The following is a 26,423-nucleotide window of genomic DNA, read 5'->3' as shown; positions in this document are numbered from 1 at the left end:
ATTATTGGTGGTTTAAGTCAGCATATAAGCTACTTGAAGGTAGGGAATTGAAAAATAAATCTGCAACATATTCCACAATGCAATAATCTTAAATGGACATTTTCATAGCCTGTGACCGATTGCCTCTCTATTAAAATTACTCATCCCTATGGATAACCGAATGAACGTTTCCAGTTAATTTTCAGAGCATGGGAGGCTTGGATCAGACCTAACTCAGCACAGGACCCCTTAAACATCCCAAAGACCTATCCTCCAGGCTTAAAGCAAGTGACCAGACCTAACCAACTTGCAAAAGGCCAGCCTTTGTTCTTGGTGCATTAAGTTTGATGAGCCAAGAAAAGGCTCAAGAGTCCCCATAGCAGTCTGTTAATATCAAAGAGCAAGCACCTCTGCTTGAAAGAACATCACAGCTTTTATCAGGGAAACATAACCTAAGCACTCAAGTCATTCAAATTGCTACTGGGGTTATCCAAAGTTGTGGAGGAAAACTAAATGCTGTAATTAAACCAGAAATGGGTCAATTGCCTAAAAGAACTATAGGGCGTTTATTAGAAAAATAACCTAAATTCTCAAGGTGTTCAGATTGTTATTGGAGTTATTGATCAGAACTATGAAGGAGATTTTAAGGCAGTGATTAAATCTGATATACCATGTTTTATAAAGGATTGCTTAAGCCAATTATGTTTGCTTCCTTACATTTCTAAGCTTATACTTATCAGGAAAGAGCACCAGAGAAGTCTGACCACCCTATAAATTAAGGGATCTTTTGGGATGCTGTTGTGGGGAAGCAACAGTGGCCCCCATGAAATTAGAAATTGAAGGGAAAATGTTTTTAAATTCTGGCTATGGGTGCACTCCCATCAAGACAGCCACAAGGGCCTAAGGCCATCCCACTAACGTCCTCTAAATTCAGAATGGATGGAATAAGAGAAGCACAGTGGCTGTGCAGTGGTTAAAGCACTCAGCTGCTAACTGAAAGGTCAGTCATTCATACCCACCAGCTACTTGGTAGGAGAAAGATGCAGCAGTTTGCTTTTAAAGAGATTTACGGGGGGGGGGCAGTTCTACTCTATCCTACAGGGTTACCATGCGTCACAATAAACTCAATAGCAATGGGTTTGGGTTTAAGGTCCCTGGCTGGTTAGGGAACATTGCCCAGCAATTAACAAAGGCCCCATCTACCCTTTTTCCCCCCAAATAAGACAGTGTCTTATATTAATTTTTGCTCCCAAAGATGTGCTAGGTCTTATATTCAGGGATGTCTTATTTTTCCATGAAGAAGAATACGGTACACATTTACTGTTTATTGTTTTATTAAAAGAGATGTCGCACTTACTGTCTGCTCCGGCTGCCTTGTGGCCAACAGTGAGCTGCGTGGCAGCGCCCGCTGCTACAGTCCGGAGTCCAGAGTTACGGTAGCTTGGGGGGGGGCTTATTTTCAGGGAGGTCTTATTTTAGGGGGTGCTTTATATTTCAGCAAGAGGCGAAACTGTAAGTAGGTCTTATTTTCGGGGGATGTCTTACTTTTGGGGAAACAGGGTAGTAACTGACAAGAAGCATGTGGACTGATTTACATGGAGGCTCAGCTGGAGTTTCCAGGTTTCCGGGTTGGGCAGAGCGAACTCTGCTATGCATCACTGATGACATTGAACACTGCACTGACACTCCTCTTAGACCGTACTCGATGTGTCTCCTCATTTGTGCTCTCTCTTGTCACATTAAAGTTGTTATTGCAAGGAAGGTATCGCCCATGAGCTCCAAACATCTTTCCATAGAATTACTGAACCCAAAGGAGCAGGAGCAGGCAGCTCTAAAGAGGAGGGACGATGTGGCTGGTACCCAGAGGAGCTACAGGAAAAGGTAGATTGGAGTCCAGCATGTCTAACAGGGAGGCAGTTGTGTTATCGGCCGCACACTTCAGTGTTGGAGGTGCCTGATCTTGATCGTAGGTCCTCTGCGAGGTCCCTATCATGGGCATGCCGTAGCTGGCAGGGTTTGCCGCACTGACCACTAGCCGACCTTGCATTTTGGCTATTTTCATCTCGTTCTCCTCAGTCCAGGGCACTGTCCCTTTCTTCAAAATGGAGCCTTTATTCACCTCAGAAGAAAAGAGTCCTGATTAGAAAAAGGGACCCTGGTGTGCTGTAGCTTTTGTAGAATGTGCACTCTAAGTTTATTCTCCTCAGAACGTCGCCGCTGCCGCAAGAAAAAAATATTTTAAAAATTCATGCACAGATTTCGTTATCCAGAATGCTTAGGGGATGTATGAAATATGCAGATAGCTAGCTCTCTTTCGGTAACCACCAAATCCAAAGCATGGGAGTAAAGCAGGAGACTGGTGAATATTAAGACTTAGCCACACCGTTTTGTGCTTACATAAGCTGGGGAACCAGTACTACATTAGTATAAAGCATGCATAGTGTTTTGAAGAAAAGCCAAACTTAACCCATCGGTTTCAGCCAGGCACCCTGAAGGTTAGGCATTAGACTGCCGACTGCAAGACCTGCCGTTTGCCATCACCAGCCACTCCACAGAAGAAAGGTAAGGAGAGTGGGGATACTGGGAGGATGGAAGGAGGGTGGGATGGAACGAGGGAACCGATTACAGGGATCTACATATAACCTCCTCCCTGGGGGATGAGCAACAGAAAAGTGGGTGAAGGGAGACATCGGATAGTGTAAGATGTGACAAAATAATAATTTATAAACTATTAAGGTTTCATGAGGGAGGGGGAAGTGCAGAGGGAGGGGGAAAATGAGGAGCTGATGCCAGGGGCTTACATGGAGAGCACATGTTTTGAGAATGATGAGGGTAACGAATGGACAAATGTGCTTTACACAATTGATTGTATGTATGGATTGTGATAAGAGTTGTATGAGCCTCCAATAAAATGATTAAAAAAAGAAGAAGAAGAAAGGTCAGGCTTTCTACCCCAGTAAAGATAGACCATCTTGGAAAACCCAAAGAGCAGTTCTCCTCTTTCCTACAGGGTTGCTATAAATCACAATCACCTTAATGGCGGTGAGATTCTTTTTGTTTTGGGTTTGTTTTTTTGAGTTGTCGTGTCAATTCTGACTCATAGCAAACCCTACAGGACAGAACAGAACTGCTCCCAAAGGGTTTCTGAGGCTGTAAAGCTGCACGGAACCAGATAGATCTGCACCGGATGACCGTCTCCAGTGGAGCTACTGGTGAGTTTGAACCAATGGTTTGTAGCCCAGTGCTGAACCCGCCATGCCACTATGGCTTCTACTGGCAGTGGGGAAGGGTCCAGACCAGACTCTGGATTGTGAAACTCTTCATTGCTGAATCTAAGTTCAATCCCTGTCAGAAGAACAGATTTCAAAGTCCATCAAGCACAGAAACTCACAAGGCAAAATGCAGAGATACACAGGGCAGATCCTGACTTCTGGGGGGAAGGGATGCTCGCCCAGGGAGACCGGGTTCCTCTAGTGCTCCAGCATCACCTCACAGCACAGAGCCCTCTGAGCAGGGTCCAGGCAGTCCCACTCCTCCTGAGAGAATTCTATAGCCACATCCCTGAAGGTCAACAGTTCCTATAATAAAAATCACATCTCAACAAACAGATAAGAAAGAGTTCTTATTTTTACACAACATGAAAGCCCGGTGGCCACTGGCATCAAGTTGATTCTCACCCAAAGCAACCCTACAGGGCAGAGTAAAAATGTTCCATAGAATTTCTAAGGCTCTAAATCTTTACGGAAGTAGACTATCATAGCCTTCTCCCTCAGAGTAGCTGGTAGGTTTGAACCACTGACCTTTTGGTTAGTAGCCATGCACTTTAACCAGGGCATCACTGGGCACCTCAAAAGAGGTATAAGGATCAACCAGGTTGATATGAGAGTGTGAGAGATCCACATTTTGCCCCTCCTTGTGTTTCAGAAAGAAAAGCCAATGAAGCAAATAAGCCAGTGAAAATCCTAGGGATCGTGATGGTGGAAAGTCTATCCCACAACACTGCTCAAGTGGAGCCTCTTCACTCGTTCCCTTTCCTTGGGTCATGGTGGGATAGTCCCTGTGGGGATGACAGGTCCTGGGGTGAGCGCAAGCCACCATCACACCGGACATATCAGAGTCTCAGGACAGCATTTCAGGAAGGCGAGGGCAGAACCACCAAGAGGGATTATGACAGTTACCTCAGACAGAGCCATTCTCGATGCCTCTATCTTCTTCTTCCTCCGGGCTTCATTTCAGGAATGATCAGTCTTGAGAAGTCAATCCTGAGCATCAAAATTATGCAGTTAAAAGGCTCAGCTTGCACACACCCCTTTCCTGTGCCACAGTCACACACACACACACACACACACACACACACACACACACACACACGACTATGGAGGATAAAGGCAGTCCCTGTTGCCTATGCTGTAGGAGCAACTCAAGGACTATGATCTTCTACATGGAGATCAGCAGGTGACATTACTGCCCCCACCTGGTGAAGCCCACTTGGCTACAACAGGGAGATCTGGACTGTGGCAGTCACTTAATCTGGTGCCAATTTGAGGATTAAGAGTGTATGGGTGGAGTCTAGGCTGTCAATCTGGAGATAGCCAATGAGACTTCTGTGTGGGCATAGCCTTCTCCTGAGAATTCTGGGAAATATGGTACTTCCTCCTTAGAGGCAGAAGACACTTCTTGCTCTCTCTGCCACTCCCTGGGAGACATTTGCAGAAGACATGCCACATGGATGAAACTAGATCTCTGAAGCCAGTGGGTAGATAGTCACAGAGAGACCCCTGCCAGTGCTGAGATACTTACAAAGACCCTGGACCCAAAGACTTTCTACCCACTGGCTTGTGATCATCCTGCATTTGGCTTCATTGCATGTGTTTTGTGAATATGAAGAGGACTTTGTAGATTGGTATTGAACACATGGGCTATTATCAGATTTATGGCCTTGGACTGGACTGGGATATTTTCTTAATGTACAATTGCACTTGTATATAAGCCTCTTCCTTATTTATACACACGTGTGTCCATAGATTTGTTTCTCTAGTCCACCCGGACTAATGCATGGGCTGAGCTGACCTCCCCTTTGGATCTCAGAGCAGACCTGACACCATACTCCATGCACACCAGAGGCCCCTCATCTCTCCCTATTAGGAAGATTGATCTCATGCTCAGAAATGGAGGATAGCGCCCTGGATATAGACTAGAATCACCGGGGGGCCCATTAACATTGCAGAAGCTGAGTCGGATCCCAGGGAATCTCTGGAAAGGTGGGATAAGCAACACGTATGAGGGAGCTTCACATCATTCACTGAACAAATGGAGTGACAAGAGAACAGAATACTTGCAAAATGCTCCTGCAGTCCAGTGTGACTCGGGGCTGAGCCCGCCTTGGAGGAGATAAGCCCCACCTTGGCCCTGCTCTCCCCTGGATCCAGAAGGGGTAAAGGGCAAAAGAAGAGAGAAATGTGCAGAGTAGGCATTATGAGTTGGGGTGGGGTGCCAGGTATGGCTGGGATAGGTTTAATGTTGGACTCAGAAGGCCCCACTGAGATGAGATCATTAAAAAGTCGCTGAGAAAGAAGGTGTGTTTACAAAGCCCACATGGAAGAAGCACACTAGCCTGTGTAGATTACAAGGTGTCGAAGGGATCCGGTATCAGGCATCAAAGGACAAAAAAAATCAAACAATGAATGAGGGGGAGTTCAGATTGGGGACCTAAGACCTATCTGTAGGCAACTGGACATCCCTTAAAAAAGAATCTCAAGAGAGGCGACGAGCCAGTCAGGGTGCAGTGTAGCAACGATGAAACATACAACTTTCCTCTAGTTCCTAAATGCTTCCTCCCTCCCACCACACCTCACCCCCATATCATGATCCCAATTTTACCTTACAAATCTGGCTAGACCAGAGGATGTACACTGGTATAGATAGGAACTGGAAACACAGGGAATCCAGGACAGATGATCCCTTCAGGACCAGTGGTGACAGTGGCGATACCGGGAGGGTGAAGGTGAAAGGGGGAGCTAATTACAAGGATCTACATTAACCCCCTCCCTGAGGGATGGAAAACAGAAAAGTGGGTGAAAGGAGATGTTGGACAGTGTAAGATATAAGAAAATAATAATAATTTATAAATTATCAAGGGTTCATGAGGGAGAGGAGAGTGGGGAGGGAGAGGAAAAATGAGGAGCTGATGCCAAGGGGTCAAGCGGAAGCCAAATATTTTGAGAATGATGACAACAGGTGTACGGGTGCGCTTGATGCAATAGATGGATGTATGGATTGTGATTAGAGTTGTACAAGCCCCTAATAAAATATTTTTAAAAAAAGAGTTGTATGAGCCCCCAATAAAAATATTTTTAAAAATAAAAGTTAAAAAAAAAAAAAGCAGGTATGTCTGACAAGTTAACTGGAGGGGTCAGAGATCCAATGAGTCAATATTGATAGAGCATTATTGACCCAAGTTCATAGATTATGTAGATTTTTTCCAGTAAATTATTTGTCATGTCTCCTAAGGCTCTTCTTGGCTGTGACAATTCTCAAATACCTCTTAAGTTTGGTGACTTTAGTTACCCAGTGCTGCTGAAACAGAAATACCACAGTGGATGAACTTTGTAGTAATTTATTCTCTCCTAATTAAGGAACTAAAATTTTAATTCAGAGCACCAGAAAATGGAATTTTAATTCAGAGCACCAGAAAATGGAATTTTCTGTCCATTCTGGAGAAAGATCCTGTCTCTCAACTTCTCCTGGGTAACCATCAGTGGCTTGACAACTCTCCTGCTTGTTCGTTTTCAATCTCAAAAGAGAACAACGTGATATACACTACACTAATTATGGCACATTAACATAACAAAGACAAGCCACTCCCAACTGAGATCATAATCACAAAAGTTAAGATTTAAAACCTATTTCTGGGCAAGAATGCAATCTCTATCAATGTCCTTGACAGTTTTAAGGAATATTGCTTACATTGTATGATGTGGTTCTACTAACATTCTGTTCTTTTCCTGATTAGGAGTGATACAAGATTTCGGGAGTAAGATAACATAAGTGACATTTCATCACATCCTATCATGAGAACATACAAAGCCCATGGCTTATCCAAATCATCACAAATGGACCAATAGGTAATATCGTGATAAAAGGGGGAAAGGTTCAAGTTGTGGAGGATTTCATCTTAGTTGGATCTGCAATCAATGCTCATGCCAGCAGCAGTCAAGAGATCAAAGGATGCATTTTCTTGGGTAAATCGCTACTACTTAAGACCTCTTGAGAGTACTGAAAAGCAAAAATCTTACTTTGAGGACTAAGGTATGTCTGACCTAAACCACGGCACTTTCAATTGCTTCATATGCACATGAAAGTTGAACATTGAATAAGACTGAAGAATCGATGCATTTGAATTGTGGTGCTGGAGAAGTGAATTCAAAGTACCACACACTACTAAAAAGACAAATCAATCTGTCGTGGAAGAAAGGCAGGCAGAGTGCTCCTTAGAGGCAAGGACGGATGGTGAGACTTCATTTTACATACTTTGGACATGTTGTCAGGTGACACCAGTCCCAGGAGAACATCACACTCGGTAGAGGGGTGTGAAAAAGAGGAAAGCTCTGAGATGGATTGACACTGGCTGCCACAATGGGATCGAGCATAGGAACAATTGTGAGGATGGGGCAGGACCAGGCAGCGTTTTGTTCTGTTGTGCATAGATAGGGTCACAATGGGTTGGAACCAATTTGATGGCTCCTAACATCACTATGGAAAGGAGCCCGGGGAGTAGTCAGTTAAGTGTTGTACTGCTACCCATAAGGTTGGTGGTTCAAACCCAACAGCCCCTTCTAGGGAGGAAGGTAAGGCTCCAGCAGATTTACAGCCTTGGAAACCCTGTGCATCTGAAGTTCAACTGGTTTGCAATGGGTTCAAATCACTGTGAACGTTGACTTTCACCACCCCTGATGTACTATTTCTAATAGTCTCCCCTCCTTTAATGTACAATGTTTACACAATGATTTGAACATGGGCGTTACAGATCTGCCTCCTGTTCTCCATTTAGCAATTCATCCTATCACTATTTCATGTGGGCGTACAGATATTTTACACTTTGGTTTAAAAGTATATTTACTTTGCTACTCAAAACCGCCACAGCTTTGTTCACTGGGCTTTCATTTGGCCTGTTGTACCTTGTTTCCTAATTTCTTTTTTAAAGGATTGAGTCCTTTAAGATACTTCAGGATTACCATGTGTTATCACCTCTGTTCTAGAATTAGTCAACCCTGGTTCCTTTGAAACCAAGCTGTAGGCGCTAGTTGTGCTTGTTGCCAATAAGTTTTAATTTAAGCATTCTCAATGACAGAATGTGTATACACCAAATCCAGCGCTCTGATGGTGCCGTGATAAACTGCTCAGCTGCGAACCAAGAAGTCAGCGGTTGGAAGCTGTGAGCTATTCCATGGGCGACGTGAAACTCCACCCATAAGACTTATAACCTTGTAAACCCTGAAGGGCCCTTCTATTCTGCCCTACAAGTGAGAAGCCAACTCAATGGCAGTGAGTTTTCTATCAACCCATGTCTATCTCTGGCACAGTGAGGAGCCCTGGTGGTGTAAGTGGTTATGTATTGGCTATGTGCATGGGCAGCAGTTCAAATGACAGGAGTGCCTCAGGAGAAAGACTGGGCTTTCTACTCCCACAAGTTAGTCTTCGGAAACCCACAGGACTATTAGTCAGCACTGACTCGATGGCAGTTTAGCACAGAGCAAGCTACAACCACAGTTTAAAACGGGGTTTTCTACTCCCAACGAGTCAATCTTGGAATCAGACAAGGATAGTTCTACCCTGTCTTGTAGGGTTGTTATGAGTTGGTATGACTTGACGGCAGTGTTTTGTGTCGTGTAGTTTACACAATATTTCTGTACTTAGACATCTATAGCTATATTAAAAGGGCATGAATTCTTGTCTCAAACTCAAAGCTAATTTGTCTTTTTGATGTTTCCACTTCCCATGATAAGCTTAGCTTCCACCCCCTGTCCACACTTCTTAGTCTTGTCTAAGTGTATAGCAATCACAACAAAAATTGTTAACTGGTTTTCCCATGGAATCACCGGGTCAATAAGGTGGCTGGATACACGTATGATAGTTATTTTGTTACATTCATTCCACTGAGGGCCTATTAACTAGAGTTTAGAAATGTTGCATCATTAAGGTCTACTCTGTATCCTATGGGTTCTATCAATGTATAATGTCACACATCGTAAGTCAAAAAGTAATGCTACAAATCATAGAAACCTTTATTAAATAAACAAACCAAGCTATTGTTTCTCAGCATTTGTTACATCTAGGTATTTCCATCTCTCCGACATTTCTCAGTCTTTTACACCATGTTAAAACATCAGCTTTCGAATCCTTGAGGGAATCCAATCATGTTCCTTGTCAATGTTCTTTGAGCTCTCGGAACAGAGAGAAGTCTGAAGGAGCAAGATCCGCGTTGTAGTGTGAATAAGGGTTCGAAAGATCAGTTGCAGAGCGAGTAAGGGTTCGAAAGATCAGTTGTAGAGTGAGTAAGGGTTCGAAAGATCAGTTGTAGAGTGAGTAAGGTTTCGAAAGATCCGAGTTGCAGAGTGAGTAAGGGTTCGAAAGATCCGAGGTGCGGTATGAATGAGGTTTCCCAATGAAGTTTCGTAGCGCAGTCCATTGCCACCCTCAAAGGAGCGGTGCATCGTTGAGATGAAAACAAAATAAACCTTCTGCACAATGTTCCTGTTATTGTTGTGAGTGGTTTTCACTTTTCTTGATACTTCTTCCTATTATGTCCCCAAGATGACTATCCAGTGTGTCCTTTGAGAAAATCTATCAAGATGACCCCTTGGGAATCCCAATGATGTAGCTGTAATCTTGTAGGCAGGCTTCTCTACCTTGACTAACATGGGCCCAGCTGAGCCCCGTCAGACATCACTGCTCTGACAGGACTTTGTGTGTGTGCATGTGCATGCACGTGTGCGTGTGAAGGCACCTTAATGAGACTAAGATAAGTGTATTTCTAAAAGAACTTGTTTGCAGTTATCCACTAATCACCAAGACGTGTTTAAATACATTTTATTTGGAATAAACCTAGGCATGCATTAACTGGAACCCTAGTAACAATACTTTTTACTTACCCTTGTATACCCACCATTATTGTACCAGTATGCTCTTTCAATCACTGGCATAAAAATGGTTCAAAGCTCCAAGTGTATAAAATACTCTCTTCATTTTGTTTCAATTGTGCAAGAAAACTTGTAAAATGAATATGGAAGTTTTAGGTTTAAATTAGATTTTTTAAAAAATAAGCCAAGTAATATATATGCTAAGCACTTCAAGCAGACCAAGACTTTCAAACACTCCTTGAGATAAATTACAACCATTTTTCATATGAGGGGAGAAGGCACACAGAATTACTGTATGCAACACTAACTATAGAGACTGACTGCCTGATGACCAAGGTAAGTTCATGCTTAGGGAATTAAGAACACATGGGCGCTCGTTGTCCAAAACGAAGACCCATATACGCCAAGCAGACAGGACACAAGGTAAAGCGAGCACTGCAATGGAAGGGAACTGACGAATGAAAATGGTTTCGGCTATAGTAATGATATCAGTCCCCTCCATTGTAACAGGAATTCCTTGTCTCAGTGGGTGTCTTGGGGGCATATAATTGATTTTTCCTAAAGAAGAGGTGGAGCATGCTGTTGACGCTAACTCCTGCTACATTTACCCAACGTGCAGCTGGATCCAAGTTTGGGCTGTGGTACTGCATAACCGGTCTCTGATTCACTGTGAGAGAACTGTCTTGTACATCCATGTCTGCTGATCCAGCAACACCAGCCAGGAAGGCCAGTAATACTCTTTGCAATGACACAAACCCAAGGGTATGCTCTCACACATTCTTGGCAAACTAATGAGAACCCAGTCCCAGATGGTGGGCAAATGTGAGTGAATCTGAGCAAGTTGACCACTGCAATAAAATCAACCAAGTTATTTTTTAACAATAAACCATTTACAAGTAATGTCCTACGCTTTGTAAACAATATTTATGACTTTAACTTTAAAATGCTTGGCATACACACGAACACAATCTAGTATATGCTTAATACTAACATGGGCCAATAATTTAATACTGTGGAGTATTACTTTCGTAGAAAATGTGGCTTATGGGAAAGACTTTAGTACCCACAACCACTAAGTTCTAAAATTCAGTTCATCTCATTTTGCTAAAATGGCACACACCACTTTTGTGTTCAATCACGAGTGCTATACAGTTGCATTAAAAAGAAGTTACATCAGTTCAAACACACACACATATATACACATATATACATATAAATCATATATGAAGAGGCATCAAGAATTTGTAGAAAGTGGAATTGAAAGTTTCTCCCTACAGAGTTCTTGAAGCCCCTAGATATAATTCGCATATCCTGTTTGAATGCATGAGTAAGCAGAGGAGGGGGCACCACAGATTACCAGTGCCTTAGCGTCTTCATATGATTTAAACCAGCCTGAGGTCATAAAATAAGCGAGGCAGGCAGGATTTCATCCTGAGCTTGCTGGTTCAGGGCACACATGCCTAAGTACTAATCATCACTGCTCAAGGAGTATAAATCATGAGAGATGACAGCAAATCCCAAAACCGTACGAAGAAATACTTCAAAGCAGACACCGGATCTCAGCTGAATCACTAATAGCGTGATGAAGCCATCACTCCTGTATAAAATAATCTGCCACCACAGGCAAAACAAGTCTTAACAACTGGGATCGAATCTCTTATATATTTGACGAATGATTTTTTTCCCCCTATTTGTTCATTCACTTTTACCTCCAAATCCTTGCTGACATTGAGGCTGCCCTACATGAACTTGTCCAATATAATCCCCATATGGGTCACCATGAAAAACTTTTTTAGGGCTGCCTGTGTTCTCGTTAGAATGGAGTAAATAAGCAAGAACACACCCAACACGTTTACACATGTTGAGTATCAAGTCCAAAAGTAATAAAACATTGCAACTTCCAGAAATCTCTAATTTTGTCTTTTATCAGAAAAACTGGAGAAAGAGGAGGCTGCCTGCTTCCATAAAGATTTAGTCTTGGGTGGAAAAAAAAGAAAAAGATTTACAGTCTTGGAAACCCTTGCATAGGGGCCACTGTGAGTCGGAATTGACTTGATGGCAGTAGGTTTGATTTAGGAAACAGGAGCTTCGTACCACATGTCTCAGCAACACACGTCTAGGGCACTCTTCAGTCTTTCCTATCTGGGGAATCTTCTCTTATGTCCTCTACCTCATTGCTTTTTGGTGAGCAATTAGGCTTTGAAGGAGTCAATTAGGATAAGGAACAAAAATACAAATAAAATTAAGCCTTTTTACTGAGCCAGATACAGCAAGCAAAAAAGTTAAGAGGAAAAAACTCACCAAGGTTCCCATGAAGTAGATCTGGATGAGGTCCCTTAGAAATGTGTATAAGCCTGGTTACTCTGGAGGTGAGTGGCTGAGTCCTTGACAGCAACTCTCTCCAGAACATGGCACTGCACTGGCCGTGTACCAAGTGTAACGAGTGGAGGAAACTTCCCAGGAGGTCTGCCCTACAGTGTGAGGCTTGACTGATCACGCATAAGACTTTGACCACAAGAAAGACCTCTCAACTTTCCCACCTTGTCAATGCCTGGCCCAGTCTTTTATGGTTCTGTTCAAATATAACTTTATCATACACTTATAACTTGAGAAAACTTTTAAAACTAGTATACCCTGTCACTCTATTCCTTTAAATGTACATTCTACTGGCTTATCCTAGTAGAAGATAAGCTACTTGAAGTCAAGAGAATCGAAAAAGAAAATATTCCCAACACAATTCAAATGGATATATTGATAGTCTTTGACAAATTCCTTTTTGAGTAAAATTACTGATCCACATGAGTAACACAAGAAAACATGTCCGGAATTAGTTTTCCTGAAACTATAAAAGTAGCTCAGTTTATCTAAACAATATTCTACAACACTTTTCAACAATCGTCTTGTGCAAATGCGCCCATGTGTGTTGCGGGAAAGATCAAGCGTTGATATCTTCATGAAGAAAAGTGGGTTTCCCCAACCAATCAAGGAAGGAGTTGGGAGCTTCCAGAATACATACGCAGTGTTATCTGCAAGAACCAGAATTCATTTTCTGAGTTCTGACTACTAAAAATTCTTATGTCTTCTTCCCTCTTCTCCTAATACAAGTTAATAAAAAGTGATTTACGGTCCCTCGTTTGGCACTACTACAAGTTTAATTCACACATACTTGTACACTCACACTGGCCTCACCCTCTGACCACAAGAATTCTTTTTTTTAAAGCAAATCACCTTCCCCTTTTCTAATTTGGTAACATTTTTACATCCCTTGTTGTGCAGGATCATTTAAGTCAATATTCCTAGCAGATTTTGATGGGGACTCTGTTGGTGACCTCAAGAAGATATGTTGAAGTCTTCACTGCCAGTTATCTGTGACTACAACCTCATTTGGAAATAGTGTTATAACAGATATAATCAGTCAAGATGATAAAGATGATCCTTTCTCTCTTCATAATTGCTTTGTTTGCTTGTTTAGAGATAAAGACACATATGGAGATCACAATGAGATGAATGGAAGGAATCGCGCACAAGCAAAGAATGCCAGAGGACCGGCCACCCCCAGAAGCAGCACGCAACAGCCTTTCTTAGGTTCTCCAAGGGCCAAAACCTGCTAACACCTTGACTTTGGACTTCTAGCTTCCAACACTGAGATTAATAGTCAGTGGTTTGAAACTACTCAGCTTTTGGTACTCTATTAAGGCAGTCCTAGGAAAATCAGAGTTCATCTCGCTTCTGTAGATTGGCCACAGTGGAATTAATGAAAATTACTTCAGAGGCGAATATATAAACACTAAAGTTATTTGTTTACAAGTAAAAAAACACTTTCCCACTGTGTACACTAAGGGAAACTCATGAATATTCATCTTTTAATACTAATTCTAAACTAAAGATTTAAAGGGACTAGCTGTGTTCATATTTAGATAGAGCATGTACTTTGTATTTACAATGGCCTTATGTGTGTTTTCACGTTGTAGCTTTCAAAAGATGTTTTACGTATCTCTGTTTTCCCTAGAAGAACACTTGAACAAAAAGTAAATTAAAATATATAAACTAATATGAAGTGGAGGAAAAAAGGTAACAGAAATAACAAACCTAAATAGAACGACTAATTCATAGTTAAGATTTTTCCACACCTGTTACCGGTTGCCATCAAGTCAACTTCGACTCATGGAGACCTCATGTCTGTCAGGGTAGGAAAGTACTCTATTGTACCCCAAAGTACTCTCTTGTAGGAAAGTAAAGGACTATTGATTTTGCAGAAGTAAATCAGCACATCTCTCTTCTAAGGTGCCTCTGGGTGGACCCCAATACCTAAGTGTTCAGTTACAGGTTAACTGTTTCCACCACCCAGGGACTCTGCCACATATTTTACATCTATAAAATTTTGCTCTCTAATGGACTCTGTGATATCTAGTGAGAAATGGGCTTTCCAACATTCATTACATTTGTACCTTTTCTCTCCTGCACGGATTCGCTCATTAACTGACTGGTAAGAATGAATGAATTCCTTACCACAGTCATCACATTTGCAAAGCTCCCCTCCAGTATGATTTTTTTGATTTCCCATAAAGCTTGCACTCTGGGTAAAAGTCTTGGCACACTGCGCCCGCTTACAGTGCTTCTCTCCAATATGAATTTTCTGATGATACACAAGGCTCGAACTATGAATAAATGCCTGACCACACTCATTACATTCATAAGGTTTCTCTCCAGTATGGATTCTATAATGGGTTGTAAGGCTGGAACTCTGAGTAAAGAACTTGCCACATACGTTACATTTATATGGCTTCTCTCCGGTATGGATTCTCTGATGTTTAGCGAAGACTGACCCCCACTTAAATGTTTTGCTACACTGATTACATTTATAAGGCTTCTCTCCAGTATGAATCCTCTGATGTTCCACAAGACTTGAATTGTGGATAAACGCCTTACCACAATAATTACATTCGTAAGGCTTCTCCCCGGTATGGATTCTGTAATGAGTTATAAGGCTTGAATTCTGAGTAAAGAACTTACCACATACATTACATTTAAATAATTTCTCTCCATTATGGGTCCTCAGGTGGCTAGTAAGATTAGAGCCCCACTTAAAGGCTTTGCCACAATGGTTACATTTGTACGGTTTCTCCCCGGTATGAATTCTCTGATGCTCCACAAGGCTGGACTTATTGATAAAAGCCTTACCACATTCATTACATTTGTAAGGCTTCTCTCCTGTATGAATCCGGTGATGTTTCACAAGGTTTGCTCTTTGGATAAAAGCCTTTTCACACACGATGCATTTGTATGGTTTCTCTCCCGTATGGATTCGTACGTGCTTCGTGAGAACTGAGCGCCACCGGAAGGCCTTGCCGCATTCGCTGCATTTATACGGTTTCTCTCCAGTATGAATTCTCAGATGATTTGCCAGGTTTGAGTTCTGCCGAAAGAACTTACCGCATACTTCACATTTGTATGGGGTCTCTCCAGTATTAGTAATTTTTGATCCACAATTAAAGGCTTTGTCACACTCACTACCTTTATAAAGTCTCTGCACAGAATGAATGCCCTGAAGATTGGTAAATATTGACCTGTGGCTAAAATCCAGCCCATATGCATTATAATTGTAGAGTTCTTCGGTAAGGTGAGTTTTGGGATGTTGTTGTTTAAGCAACGAAGGATGCATGAAGACCTCCCCATATTCGTTAAAGATGTTGGTATTTGGAGTCGGAGGGCTTCTTTGAAATGGTAAAACCGAGCCATGGTTTGTAGACTTCTCTACTTGCATACATTCGTATATTTTCTCTCTGGTGTTGTATCTGTGCTGCAGTTCAGACAGATGTGACTGAAAGCTTAGTTCAATCTTATTTTCAAAACACGGCATATACTTGTTTCCTTGACCTCTGGTAGCACGTGGGTCCCTTCTCACAGTGAAATCGTTGGCACAGGTCACAGTCACTCCTTTGCCATTTCTTTCATCATCTCCCCACTGACTCTCAGACTCATGTGTACTTTGCCTAACTTGCCTGAAGTCAAAATCTTCGATGCCAGGATATTCGGGTCTTTCTAACATCACTGTCTGCAATAATTCTCCTTTGTTAACGTTCTCCTTTGGTGATAAGTCCTCAATCGTACATGTAGGAGAGACATCTAAAATATATAAAGAACCATTCCTATTAGCTATAGCTAGAAACACATTTAATATTGAAAAATGTATCACTCTAAAAACAATCCATACGGTGAGCATATTTGTAACGCTTCTTAATCATAATCTTCAAAGGCTTATGATACAAAGTTAATAAACCTCCTTATTGTAGAAGGAGTAATTACATGTAATTCAAATTACTTTCAGGAAAGCTCATTCAAATGATGTATTATCATATTTGGATTTCTTTTTATCTCTGCAATAAGAGACATAAAATGAGGGATGCTCTTACAGTTAGTATTTGTAGATATATAATTATATCTATGAATCAGTAGAAGTCAATGTGCACTTAACTGGATTTAATAAAGAATGAATTTATACGTATCACCACCAGAACAAAATCAAGATGATTTTTGTTGTTAGCCAATATTCAGTCAGTCCTGACTGATGGTAAGTAACCCTGTACAAAGGAATCGGGCTGCCATGACCCATAGGGTTTTTACTGGTTGGTTTTTGGATATCGGCATTTCTTCCTAGTCTTAGAACAGAAGCTCCACTGAAACTTGTTTAACGTCACACCAGTATGCAAGTTTCCACTAACTTCAGTGATAGCTGTGCTTTGGGTGTCCTGGAAGGGAATCAAACCTGGGTCTCCAGCACGGAAGGCAGAAGTCTACCACGGAACCACCAGACTTCTAAGCACTCGTAAGAAACAAATAACTAAATCATCAAGAATGAACAGTGACCCGTACAAGAAGGGTGGTGCTAGTAGTGGCAGTGAAGTGTAGAAACAAATGAGGGAAGTTCCCCAGAGACCATGGAGGGGGGGCTGTTAAAAAGAGAGTTGGTCCGTGACAAAGTAGCCAAAAATGGCCAGAGAAATCTAGGACAAGCACTGGGGTCTGAGTCAACAGGGAACAAGCAATAAAAAATTCAGTGATTTTAAACAAATTCCAATATGTTTAGAAAACATAAGACATGCTATAATAAAGCCATTTTATGTAATAAATGATTGAAAATCAATTTAATGGGTTCACATTAAAACAGCAACTTGATTAAAAAAGCAAACAAAAGAAACTCAGTGCATTCTCAAGATATCAGAAATTTCCAACTTGGAAAATTCCAATGAATTTAAATGGAAACTGTGAACTTTCATGTAGTAGGTACTACTTCAGGTAAAAGTGAGAGGAACAAGTAAGACCATCTTTCCACGAATGATAAATAGTTGAGGCAGGAGTCAGAGTAATGAAACATTTCTGATAAAAAGTTCACAAGAAATAGATGTGTTTTCCCACGTAGGGGGTTTCCCGCGCAACACTCAACATTACGACTGCTGCCTTGTTCTCTACTGAGACGAGCTCTTACCTAGAGTCGCATCTGCACACATTCCCACTTACCTGGGGTTCGCACTATTTTCACCTTGTTCTCCACGGTCCAGGGTTCTTCTGCGGTCCCTTTCTTCAATATGGAGATAATATTCATCTCAGAAAGAGAGACTTCTGTTTTCCAGAAAAAACAGAGACACAATGTGCTGCAGACTTTCTAGGATGCAATCCAAGCTGTTTGTTCAGCTGAGAATATCACAGGTTTCTCCAGAAAAAGGTTTTCATGTTCACTAACTGCTTCCTTCGAAATGCTTAAGGAATATTGAAAATATGCTGACGCCTAGCTCTCTTCTAGGAACCACTAAATCAAAAGCACAGTGTAAAGTCACAATCTAGCGTATATTAAAATCTAGCCATATGGTTTTGTGCTTAACCAGTACTACGCTAGTGTGAAATGTATAGTCCACTGGTAAAAAAGAGGAAGCTAAGTACCAGATGCTGCTTTCCAAAATGTTTCATTTCTGAACAGACTGTTATTTTGTCTTAAGAACGTGGGTTTCATCCAACACGGCAGGGATCTTCAAGAGACTCACAGGCGAAGTAAGAACTACCTAAGGGAAGGCCCTGATTTCTGCAGAGAAGTGATGCTCACCCAGGGAGACCAAGTTGCTGTAGTTCTCCAGCATCACGTCCCAGTACAAAGTCCTCTGAGCAGGGTCCAGGCAGTCCCACTCCTCCTGAGAGAACTCCACGGCCACATCCTTGAATGAGAGCACTTCCTGTAATGGAAAACACCCTATGAACAGGTGAGAATGTTCTTTCCCCCAGAAAATAAAGAGACGCATAAGGATCGATAGGTGGATGTAAGTGTTCCGACAGATCCACATAAGATACTATTGCACAAGTTACATATTCTGAGTTTTGTTTTAGGAAGAAAGCTTTAGCAATTGAGGACAGAGCAAGGGGCTCTGTTTGACTTTCTCTTGTATTAAACAAATAAATGAAGAGGAGAAATCGACTCCAGCCCCAAGGTTGACTGTCACAAGGCAGAGGCTGGACAAGCGTCCCACCTCCAGCTTTCTTTATCCTGCTCTGACACTAACGGTCCCTCCCAGGGCACTCTACTTCTCTGCTAGGTTTGGCAATCGATTGTAGTGGCCCCAGAGAATTCAGACAATGCTCACAACGTTACTATAAGTCAGGATCAGAAACCATTAAGGGTAAACCCTTGTGTCCACAGTGTCTCTCCTCAGTTGTGCCGGCAGACAACAGTCCCGGTCGCTCAGCCACGTGCTTCCCCTGGCCTCTGTGCTGCTATGCAGATCCTTTAGCGCTGATCAATGGCCAAAGGACACCTGAGGCTGCAAGGCAGCCTCCTGCTGGAAGCTACGAAGCTGTGTTTGTCTCCTGGGCTGAGAAGCCTGCTCCTCTGCAATGTCGTATGGTCTGAGCTAGAGGCTCTGCTGCCGCTGCCACGTCACACATGTACTCTGCTGGCAGCTCTCTCTTCCTGCTGGTTGAGCCATTCTCTGTTTTTGCCTCTGAGAGGGCTCACTCTTACACCCAGCTGAAGGGCAAAACCGGCCAATGCCCGAGTCCAAGTCACCTGCACCCAGTCATTTGGAGGGAACTACAAAGACTGTATCAAGGAACTAAACGTTGGTGCAGTGGGAGCCCCTAAAATCGCAGTAGTCCCATTTACCCGTGTTTCACTCCATGATGCCTGGGTCACCAGGAGAGGGGCAACTGAATGGCAGCTACCAAAAAGAATTTGGTTTTCTTCTACTTTTCCACCAGATAGGAAGCCTACTAAATTGCTAGGGATGGCATTTTTGTGGACAATACGAGAAATACACAGATGCAAACATTTCCAGCAGGTTTATGTAGAAGTGGCGCCGTTAGATGCTACTAGTTCAGTTCTAACTCAGACCGATCCCGTGTACAACAGAGCAAAATACTGCCCGGTCCTGCACCACCCGCACTATTGTTCCTATGTCTGAGCCCACTGCCCATTATTTCTGCCACTGTGGCAATCCATCTGGTTGAAGTGCCAAACAGAACTTCCCACAGACCAAGTGACATTCACTTTTCCGGGAGAGTAAAAGCACAAAAGTAGTGGTGTGTTCAGGGATAACTGAGTCCACGCTCAGGCTTTAAAGCAGTGGTTCTCAACCTTCCTGATGCAGCCGCCCTTTAATACGGTTCCTCATGTGGTGGTGACCACCCCCCAACCATAAAGTTATTTTCGTTGCTACTTCATAACTGTAACTTTGCTACTGTGATGAACTGGGCGACCCCTGTGGAAGGGTCGTTCAACCCCCAAAGAGGTCGTGATCCACAGGGAGAGAACCGCTGCTTTAAAGCAAGGTCAGAATCAAGTACTATGAAAATGATGGTAAGAGAAACAACTAAACCTTCTGGCTAATTTATTTATGAAATGCTAAGCAGCCCTGGTGGCGTAGTAGGTACGGTTGAGTTGGGCTGCTAACTACAAAGTGAGCAGTTCAAATCCACCAGCCACTCTGCTAGACAAAGTTGCAGCTTTCTATACCCGTAATGATTTACTGTCTGGAAAACCTCCAGGGTACAGTTCTACTATCTGATGAGGTCGTGATGAGTCAGAATGGCCTTGATGGCAGTCAGTCTGCTTTTAGAGTTTTACCATACGCTAACCACTACGCTAAAGGCTTAACGTGGAATAATTCATAGAACAACATAATGACTCTTGAGAAATTACTGGCCCTGTTAGAGATTAAAAAGAAATGTACTTCAGGTCAAATAGCTAGTAAGTAACAGAATGAGCTCCTGAACCTAGGTAGTTGGGCTTGAGAATTGAAATCTAAGAATTCAGGAGATAAGAAACATGTATAACATTAAAGAAAATCCAAAATATGTTCAAGACCAACAACAAAAGCTGGATGAACAGTCCTCAGAAATGTGTGCATTAATACGCTTTGTACTATTATCCGACCAACCTTACAGTGTGGAGAATCAAGACATAGGAAAGAGCTAAGGAATATTATCAGGTGTCAAGAGACATAAAGTACTTACTCAAAGATGATGTGCCTTTTCTACAGAACCAAAGGCTTGAACATACATGCCCGTGAATACCCACATATACAAAGTGACTGAAAGCAGAAGTTGCCTGTGAATGACTTCTGCATGATTTTTGATCACCCATTATGTTGCTCATGTGTGCTTTAGCATTTTTGGCATGAAGAACATGTATAAATGATATTTATGAACATTATTTTATCTTAGGTTATTAGGAATATTCTATAAAAATCAGAATACAGGGGAGGGAGGGAGAAAAAAAAGAAAAAAAAAGAGGACCTGATGCAAGGGGCTTAGGTGGAGAGCAAATGCTTTGAGAATGATTGGGGCAGGGAATGTATGGATGTGCTTTATACAATTGGTATGTATATGTATGGATTGTGATAAGAGTTGTATGAGTCCCTAATAAAATGTAAAAAAAGAAAAGAGGAGAAAAAAAAGAAAATGATTAGGGCAAAGAATGTACAGATGTGCTTTATACAATTGATGTATGTATATGTATGGACTGTGATAAGAGTTGTATGAGCCCCTAATAAAATGTTTAAAAAAAAATCAGAACACAGAAAACTTTAACTCAAGGCTCAACTGAATACACATCTGTTAAACCACAAAGGCAATTTTATTCATTTAAAGTTAGGTATTTAGACATAAACAAATGTATTCTAATCTACAGTTAATAAAAATGATTTGAGATTAGAAAATGAATTGATGTTATGCATTAATTTAAGTGATTAAATTTTTAAAAAGTTATCCAAGAAGGTGATTCTTAAAAGAAATGACTGGATAATTTAAAATCATGCCAAACGAATGAATTCATTAAAATTTTTAAAAAGCAAACTGTTACTAAGCAAGAAAACTTCAGCAAACAATGGAAGCCTTTCCCCTCACTGCGCAGGATGCCTGAGCCAGAACCAGGGGAAGTGGAAGGGAGGGAGGGAGAAAATCAACAAACTGAAATTTTCAATGATTCAAAAATGACATGACTGCAACCTTAAAAAAAGAATGTACTATAAGAACTGGCAACAATAATGGAAAATCTTTTCCTTGAAAGAAAATCCATAAAAGCAAGCTTGTTGCCTCGGAGTCAATTACAACTCAAATCCACCCACAGGACAGAGCACTGCCTCAGAGGGCTTCCAAAGCTTCATTTTTTTGGGGTTTTTTTTTAATCATCTTATTGAGGGCTCGTACAGCTCTTATCTCCATCCATCCATCCATCCATCCATCCATCCATCCATCCATCCATCCATCGTGTCAATTCTTGCCCAGGCTTCATTCTTTATGCAAGCCCAATGCCACGTCTTTCTCCACGGAGGGAGCGGCTGGTTTGTTTGAACTGTAGACAGATGTGCACATAACAAGTTGCTCATTAGCAGCTGGCCAATTACTCAGTCTCCGGGCTAAGAGTTAAAAAATACAACTCACAGCTACCAAAATTGTAGCAACAGCCAACGTTTCCAAGAACACATATAGAGTTTCCAGAAGTTCATGGGTAAATCCCATTATTTTGTAATTCAATTTCTCCACAAACTTTTGGAAGCCCCCTTGTATATCATCACACTTACGTACAAGAGTTTTCCATCTCTATGTAAAGAAACGATTAGACGTTACTGAAGGATGTAGGCACCCTGGTGATGCAGTGGTTAAAATGCTCGGCTAACTGAAAGTTTGGCAGTTTGAATCCACCCACCCATTTCCAGGTGGGTGTGAAAATTCAATTACAGCCTTGGCCATCCTTGGGGGCCATTCTACTTTTTCCTATTAGATTGCTATGAGCTGGCATTGCCTCAACAGCAATGGGTTTTACTGACAGGCATAAAGACACACGCACAGGCCCATCAACGTAATTCTTATTGGAGCATGTGATAACTTACGAAAGATATCAGTGAGTGCAGAAATGTAGAGCAACCCACACTCCAAAAGAACAGCCCTAACAAAACACGGGGTTCACCCAGTTCACAGTCAAAAAGTATGAGATTTCAATAGAAATATGCCAGACTGAAGCCCGACCAATCCTCTCGGTAGGATCAGAGGCCAACCCTTCTTTGATTACCCAGGAAATGTCAATCAACTCGGGCTTGTCAATGACCCCACTGGGGCTAAAAACAAGGAATCAAACTGTCAAGTCGTCAATAGTTTATTCAGGATCTACCTAGTCATTTAGGAAATCTCTTCCCAGACTTGTTTTCCATAAATGCTGGGCAGAAAGGTCACATAAGCAAACACACACTGCATCACAGACTTCTGCTATCACGGGCATCTATCACTGAACTTTCTTTCCCATGCCAAATCATTGATATTTTGGAACTGGAAGTGCCCTGGCTCACTTGCTTAGCTTCACATGCATTATAAATTTAGGCACAAACGGGTTTTCCCGCATCAGGTTCCTTTTCTAGGCATTTCAGCGGGGCCCACCCATAAATATGCAGTTGCGTTAATGCAAAGGAGTCCTGGAGAAGTGCATGGCTGTTAGCAAAACGTCCAGGGGTTCGAGCCCATCAGTTGCTCCACAGCAGACTCAACAGTCTAAGCCCTTAGAGATTACAGTCTAGGAAACCACATGGGGCAGCTCTATTCTGTTCTAAAAGCTCACTATGAGTCAGAGATAGTTGGATAGCAACAAGATTGGCTTGGTTTGCTTTGCTTCAATGCTGGTCCACAGAGAGCTGACAGGGTGTTTAGCTTTGGCCCTTAAACTCACCCAATTGCCTATCCTCAAGAACCCACACCCCATCTCTCCCCTGGGCCTGGTATGAAGTCCTTCCCACGAAGCTCCCCAAATGGAGCCTCTTCGCAAGGCCCTGGTGCCCAAGTCACAGTGAGATGGACTCTGTGTGGTGGCAGGAGGGGACTGAAGGAAGGCCCTGAGTGGATGTGAGCAAATATGTCAGGGAGGGCATGTCAGAGTCAAGAGAAGAAGAGCAAATTCTTAAGCTAGCATTTCAGGAAGGAGAGGACAGAGCTCCCCATGAGGACATGACCGTTACCTGGAACAGAGCCATTCTGGACACCTCTTTCTTTCCTCTTCCTCCGGGCTTCCTCAGGAAAGATCACTTTTGAGAAGTCAATCCTGAGTGTCAAAAACAAGTTGTTAAAAGGTTACAGTTCACACATCTCCTTTTGCATGCACACATGCACCCCACTCTCTCTCTCATCATGGAAAGAGATGCTCCCTGCCCCCAGGAGAAGAACAGGTAATTTTATTACCTTCCCAGTCTGGTGAAGGCACTCTGGGTTATAATTAGGGGGCTCTGGGCGGGACTAACCTGCCCTTCAGATGACAGTGCAGCCCCTGACACTCCACGAAGTGCAGAAACCCTCTTAGCTCCTCATTGAGCAGACCTAGTGCTCAGTGCTGGAGTCACCAAATCCCTTTAACTATTCCTGAGCCTGGGCTCACCCCAGAAGAGCAATTTCAGGGGATGGTAAACAAGACAGGGGAGAGGGAACCAGAAACATACGAAGAAAGGGAACAATTAAAGATTGGAGCAGCGAACAAGAGGTGAAACAAGTTGTAGGAACGGGGTCGCATGGTGGTGGAAGAAAACAAGAGCAAAGGGGAGGGGGGAATAAACATGGAGCAGAAACGGATGTAAAATTGGAAGTGTCAAGTTGTTTCAAAGCCTGAGATGATAGAGGTCATGGGTGTGGATAGAAAAGAGGTCCAAGGGGCAATGTCCTGGATGTTCCTCAATTCAAAGACCAGGAAGTTCAGGAGAAACCAGAAGAGGAAACTGACACAGGATCAGGGAAGAGAGAGAAACCGGAAATCCACAGTGAGATGGACATGGAAAGAACCTTTCAGTGCCTGAAAGCCGAGAGAAAAGTGTTTCCAGGAGGAGTGCTCCACCATGCAACCTGCTGCTGATCAAAGAAGGGTTCAATCTGGACATCGGCTCGAGCAGATGTCTGCATCAGAACAGATGGGCTCTTTCCGAACAAAGGTCCAGGTCAGTCCAGCAGGGCCTTCAACATGTTAAGGCAGGGCAGGAAGGCGGGGCTTGAGGAGAACAGCGACCTAGCAGCTCACAGTTTAATACCACACAGACCACTTAAGGAAAAGAACGCAGCAGCACACTGCTTCCTGAAACCACGCTTTGTGTGCTACCATAAGGCAGCAGGCACATCCCGCAAAGCACACCCTGAAAGAGTCTAACATTACTGATGCTATGCTTTTTTTTTTTTTTTTAACTAAGCACCCGGAAACATTTTCCACTAACAGAGAGTGATAGAAAGTGATGTGAATACCGCTTGCTTCCGGTGGGGAACTTCGGAGACCTAGCAAAACGAGGTCATCCGATCGGGTTCTGGCTCCCTCTACGAGGCCCCCCAAAAGGTTTCTGATCTATGACATACTAGAAAGCATGTAGCTCCTTGAAATCTGATCCCGACACGGAATAGTTTAAAGGGAAAACAATTTGGAAATGAAAAATTAATGCAGAGACCAAGGTGTAAAAAGTTGGGACTATATTACATTCAGAAATGATGACATGGGGAGGAGGAAAATGAGGAGCTGATGTCAAGGGCTCAAGCAGAAAGGAAATGTTTGGCAACAAATGTATAAATGTGCTTGACACAATGGATGGATGGATTGTGATGAGAGCTATAAGAGCCCCCAATAAAATAATTTTTAAAAAAGATAGGAGCTGTATGTTTTCCTATATACACCATATATATTCATGTATAAGCCGAGTTTTTCAGCACATCGTTAATGCAGTTTCTGTGGTAAAATTAGGTGCCTTGTGTGATATTCGGGTCAGCTTATACTCAAATCTATACAGTATTTCTACACCACAACTTAAACAACAAAAAGGTGTAAGCTCACTAAGTAAAACGTTAATCTTAACAGTTAAATGGATAGGGGGGAAACTCTATCGCTTTAGCTCACAGAACTTGTACAAAATGAAGGGAAAAGAAAAAGCGAACCTGCAAGTGTTCCTTTAGCAAGACATCAGGTTGAGACACAGAGCGAGTAAATTCTTGCCCCATTTTCCCTCTTATCCCTAACATATACCCAGACGTTAGACAAGGGTGACCCGAAGAAGACAAGTCACTATCTTTGGGAGGATGATAATTGCAATGAAAGTCCTATTCAGATGAAAAACTATAGACCCAGGTTTCACAACTCTTATGATTTACACAAAATTTAAATAGGTTTATTCTGCCACAAAGCATGTCACAACTTAAGCATCCGTTATTCCACGAATTCCCCGCTCATTTAGATTTAGGGTGCCTCCTTTCTCTATGTCTCTCTCTCTCTCTCTCACTCTCTCCAAGCCATTTGTCCCTGTCTTTCTGTTCAAGTTCTGTGTTTGCCCCCTCAGTCTCCGCTCTTTTTCTTCCAGCCCTGGTGGTATAGTGAGTTACACACTGTGTTGCTAACTGCAAGGGTCAGCAGTTCAAAACCACTAGTCATTGTGTGGGAGAAAAATGAGGTTGTCTGCTCCCGTAAACCTCGCAAACCCGAGGGAACTACTCAGTTCGACTCCGTAGGGTTGTTGGATTGGAATCTACTCAATGAATGGCATTGAGTTCGCGTTGGTTGCTCTCTCTAGTCGCCCTTCTCCACCAGTTCGGTCCCACTCCCACAACCTGCTTCGCCTTCGCCTCTTGTTGGTTCTTTTCCCGTCTTTTGATTGTCCCTCATCTCCGAATATTCCTGCTACTCTCTCCCCTGTCTACTTTCCCTCTGCCCTCAATCCCTGTTCTGCCAAACCCACTCTGTTCCCTCCTTCTTTCTCCCTATCATCTTCAAACCACCCTCCTGCACGCCTTTCTGTCCCTGGACCAAACTGCTCCGTCGGC

General features: G+C 42.6%; 1 protein-coding gene across 1 annotated transcript in view; it reads right to left on the bottom strand.

Moving 5' to 3' along the window:
* Window positions 1-9,239: 9,239 nt before the first annotated feature.
* The window catches only part of LOC142432628 (uncharacterized), a 38,880-nt gene continuing 21,696 nt past the window's right edge, over window positions 9,240-26,423 (bottom strand). Inside the window, exons 7-10 of the mRNA XM_075537850.1 lie at window positions 23,606-23,657; window positions 18,217-18,343; window positions 17,637-17,738; window positions 9,240-16,244 (exon numbers count right to left, since the gene is read on the bottom strand). Of these exons, the coding sequence (XP_075393965.1) occupies window positions 14,446-16,244; window positions 17,637-17,738; window positions 18,217-18,343; window positions 23,606-23,657 (2,080 nt within the window). The 3' untranslated portion in view covers window positions 9,240-14,445. The remainder of the gene's footprint in view (window positions 16,245-17,636; window positions 17,739-18,216; window positions 18,344-23,605; window positions 23,658-26,423) is intronic.

This window comes from Tenrec ecaudatus, chromosome 18, assembly GCF_050624435.1.
Source record: "Tenrec ecaudatus isolate mTenEca1 chromosome 18, mTenEca1.hap1, whole genome shotgun sequence".
NCBI lineage: Eukaryota > Metazoa > Chordata > Mammalia > Afrosoricida > Tenrecidae > Tenrec > Tenrec ecaudatus.
This window is presented reverse-complemented; position numbering and strand designations above follow the sequence as displayed.